General features: G+C 41.5%; 1 protein-coding gene across 1 annotated transcript in view; it reads right to left on the bottom strand.

Annotated features, from left to right (window-relative positions):
- The window catches only part of LOC118322814 (multidrug resistance-associated protein 1-like), a gene marked incomplete at its 5' end in the record, with an annotated part of 7,778 nt that extends 4,174 nt beyond the window's left edge, over nt 1-3,604 (bottom strand). Inside the window, 6 exon segments of the mRNA XM_035654643.1 lie at nt 852-1,010; nt 1,171-1,317; nt 1,597-1,698; nt 2,599-2,725; nt 2,866-3,065; nt 3,294-3,604. Coding sequence (XP_035510536.1) covers nt 852-1,010; nt 1,171-1,317; nt 1,597-1,698; nt 2,599-2,725; nt 2,866-3,065; nt 3,294-3,604 — 1,046 coding nt within the window.
- Nucleotides 3,605-4,100: the final 496 nt, after the last annotated feature.

Genomic DNA, 4,100 nt, shown 5'->3' with positions numbered 1-4,100 from the left:
TGGATTAAAGAGACTATGCAATATCTGAAGCTAGAAAAAATAAGATACTCTCTACAAGGGTCTGTTTTGAAATTGTATGTAACCTGGCAGCCTTTTTTGACATTTGTGGATCAAATGGAAACCTCTTATTTATGTTGTTACATATGGAATTTACATTTACATGTTACATTTGGAATTTCCCTATTGTGGGACTATTAAAGGAATATCTTATCTTACCTTATATGTTCTTTCTGTCCCTGCTATATCTATTTACATGACTCGCTTTATCAACAAGTATGAAAAATGACTGTCTTTGATTTTGTGGTACAGGTCTGGTGGGTGGGGGGTGGTGACTAGGGATTAGTTATTGTTTGTATTGTGTGTTTGTTCTGCATATTGTGAAAATCTTAAATAAAAAGACCTTGTTCAACAAAAAAAGATGACGAGACATATATAGTCACATCGTGTGTTAGCAAAACACACACTAATTAGCTAATCTACATTACTCTAGCTAGCTAGATACATCTAGTAGCTAAATGTTAGCAAAACGCTAGCTGGCTATATGTCACTATCTTTTTGTCCATCTTCAAAATGTGGTTTTCTTTTCAACATAGACGAGGAAGTTGACCAAGGTTCTGACAGAGTCTTGCTCTCTCTGTTATGAAGGACTGCAAAAAAAGGGCCAGGAATAAGAAAGGTTCAATTGATACACAGCTGTTGTTTCTTTAGCTTGGAAATACTTAAAACAGGCTAAACAACTGGTGCAGTGTCTGGTAGCCACAATGACATATTTCAAAGTTGATCAGAGGCTAGAAATCATTTCCATCCCTGGCAGACCATTCAGGTGTCATTTGCGTCCTCTCTCTACTGACCTGTGGTATGATGGTGATTCTAGAGCGGAGGTCATGGAGGCCCAGCTGAGCTATATCCACGCCATCAATGAAGATGTGGCCCTCAGCTGCCTCAATGATCCGGAACAGACCCAGTGTCAGGGATGACTTCCCTGCTCCGGTGCGTCCCACAATCCCCACCTTATGAGCAGGCACACACAGACACACAGACACAGACACAGACACACACACACACACACACACACACACAGATAACACACAATCCCTTTTCAGTTCTCAAAAGTAAAGCATTGTAAGTTCCTGTAAACCACTGCTTCAGTGTAGTCATATAAAGGCAGACCTTCTCTCCTCCATTGATGTTGATGGTGATATTGTGAATGGCCGGGTCCAGATCGTGGCGATAGCGCAGGCTAAAGCCTCTGATGTCTATGCAGCCTTTAGTGGGCCACCCTGGAGGGAGGCTGGAGGACTCCTGTTTCCACTCTGCCTGATGGTCAGCATATACATTTAAATTAGAACATCCCTTGCCCCAAAATGCACTTAAAAATATCAAAAGTAAAATTACAATCTGTTCCCATTTCCCTTTGATTGGGATCCCAGCTCTAACTGCAGGAAACGGGATAGGAAACTGAATTAGGTCCTAAACTAAAAAGGCATGAATTGTGTCAGTGGTCTTTCATCAAAGAAATAAGAAATTCCATCAAATGCTGTTAATTGCTGCACAGAACCCATTAGTTAGATACCTGGAATTTTTGCTTCTTCGTACCTCTTTCTCTGTGTCACTGTACTCTTTCACTCTCTCCACAGCCACTATGTTGGTCTCCACATCAGAGGACATTCTCACCAGCCAGGTCAGAGAGGCAGTCAGCTGCACATGGGATAGAGGAAGGCAAGGTGAGGATTAGAACCACAAACTCATTTCAGAAGTTCAAAAACATTCCACGCCCCAAGTTTTGAGATCTGTCTCAAGACTTCTGCCTCTACCCCAATACAATGGAGGTTAATGCATTGTAGCACTAGATTGTGATAGCTAGAAAGCTAGAATGTTCAGATAATCAACAGGCCTCATCAAATAGTGGTAATTCAATTTCATATGTGTGAATTCCTGCTGGCAATACTCACAAATTAACTCAGAAAATTAGATTTTTCTTAAAAGACAAGTGTGTAGGATTTAGTGGCATCTGGCGGTGAATTTTTAGATTGCAACTAACTGAATACAATGTATATGGGGGTAGGAGAAACTACTGTGTCTGTGAAACTTGAGCAAAAAGGCTAGACCAGGGTTTGGTTTGTCCATTCTGGGCTACAGACATTGCAGTTCAACATGGCATACTCCGTAGAAGATAAAAAAAGGCTCATTCTAAGGTAATGAAAACACAAGGAATCTTATTTTCAGGTAATTATACCCTAATGAAAACATACAAATTAATATTTTATTACTTTAATCAAGGAACTTTCATTTTGAGTTGGTTCTGGTGGCCTCTGTGGACAAAAGCAGTAGTGTTTGTAATGCTTTGTTTCATTGATTTCAAGAGGAATCCGACCCGGTGGCAGACATTGGGAAATAGAAAAAGCCAATCTTCTCGCTGATGGTGATGCTATGTTTATACAGGTCATGTAGTCGTATCAGCATTAAACTGAGACCGTTTCATAACTGGTTCCGTTAAAATAATACAAGGAACACAGTTATTGAGTCAGACACTTCTCTCTGCCCCGGAAGAAGATGCGAGCTGGAACAGGTAACACAGATGTGAGTAGAAGTGTTTACCTGGAGGGCATAGGAGATAGACAGCCCCATGATGCCTGGACTGAGGCTCTCTCTGGCTATGACAGCAAACAATGCAGCAAATGACACAATGAAGTTTCCTACAAACTCCAGGCGAACAGCCAGCCACCTATAGAATTACAGATTCATCAGCAGAATGAGAGAAAGACTATTGTTGAAATTACAATCGATACAATTGAAGTGGAAACATTCTTTGAAGACATCAAAATAATTCTTAAAAATCTGGAGTAAGAGTAAGTAGTAACAAACCTGTTTGCTACTATACTGGGGTAGTAAGCCTTCTGATTGTGGTCCACCCGCTGGTCACTCTCACGGATGAAGCGCTCCTGTTCACCAAAGGCTCGGATGACGGACGTTCCCAGCAGAGTTTCATTGAAGTGGGTGTAGATGGGCGAACGGCTGACTGACTCCAGACGCTTCAGCTGGCGAGATGACGCCACATAAAACCTCTGGACAGACGAAAAACAGAGACGTCTCAATTAAACTGTTAGAATCAATTTCATACAATGTAGCTAGAAAGTAGCAGGACTTTGATGCTTTGAGGATGACATCAGTAGAACAGCACAGGAGACTCTTTTTAAGCATAGTCCCCCATGTTTTAGGGACCAGTGTATTGAACATGTGTAAAAGGAAGGAAAAAACTAGTTGTTTTGCCTTCTAAAAAATGTCCAACTAACCTGCACAAAAAAGTAGATCAGGCCAAGAAAAGGAATGATGATAGCAACTAGTGGTGTGGCGATCAGGATGATAACACAAGCACCCATCACATTAAACATAGAGCCCATGAACATCTTAATAATGCTGGGGATCACTGAGTCAATGGTGTCCATCTCTTTTGCAAAGCGGTTGACCAGGTTGCCGCTGGGGGTTCGCTCAAAAAAGGACATAGGGGAGCGCAGGACGTCATATAGCATGGACTGGTGGAGGTAGCGGGATGCCAGGATGCCGCCGATGGACATGGAGAGGGAGTAACCGAAGACTGCCACACCTGCAAGAGAACAGTGGGTTATAGAGTAAGATGATTTGTATATGCTGTATGGATTTCAAACACACATATAAACACAGTGAGGTCAGAAAAAAATGAAGCAGTGTCCAAACCCTTTGTTTTAGAAAGAAGAACAAGGCAGGATCTTAAGGTGATTGATATGAAGGGAGGAGAACAAAAGATTTCCTTATCAGCTGATCTGACTGGCATGCCATTTGCAGGTTATTTTGCCAGCTGCCATTGGATGGCAGCCAGTGGACGGATAACACTATTTAGTGTGGCTGGATTGCAGCTGGCTGGCTAAACTTAGCTTGCTTGGTCACTAAAGTTATCACAAACAAAATACTATATCAGTGGATATGTGAGTTGGCCAATGTTAGCAAAACTACTTTGTCCGCTAACATGATCCATGATACTAACTTATGTATTATGACAAACAGTGTTGATTTTAGCCAACAATAAATAATAACGGTACAAAGGTAACTATTACTATCTACCA

This window comes from Morone saxatilis, unplaced genomic scaffold (assembly GCF_004916995.1).
Source record: "Morone saxatilis isolate NCDOM2014 unplaced genomic scaffold, NCSU_SB_2.0 Contig14, whole genome shotgun sequence".
NCBI classification, from domain to species: Eukaryota; Metazoa; Chordata; class Actinopteri; family Moronidae; genus Morone; species Morone saxatilis.
Note: the sequence above shows the minus strand (reverse complement) of the source record. Positions and strands in the feature narration are given on the sequence as shown.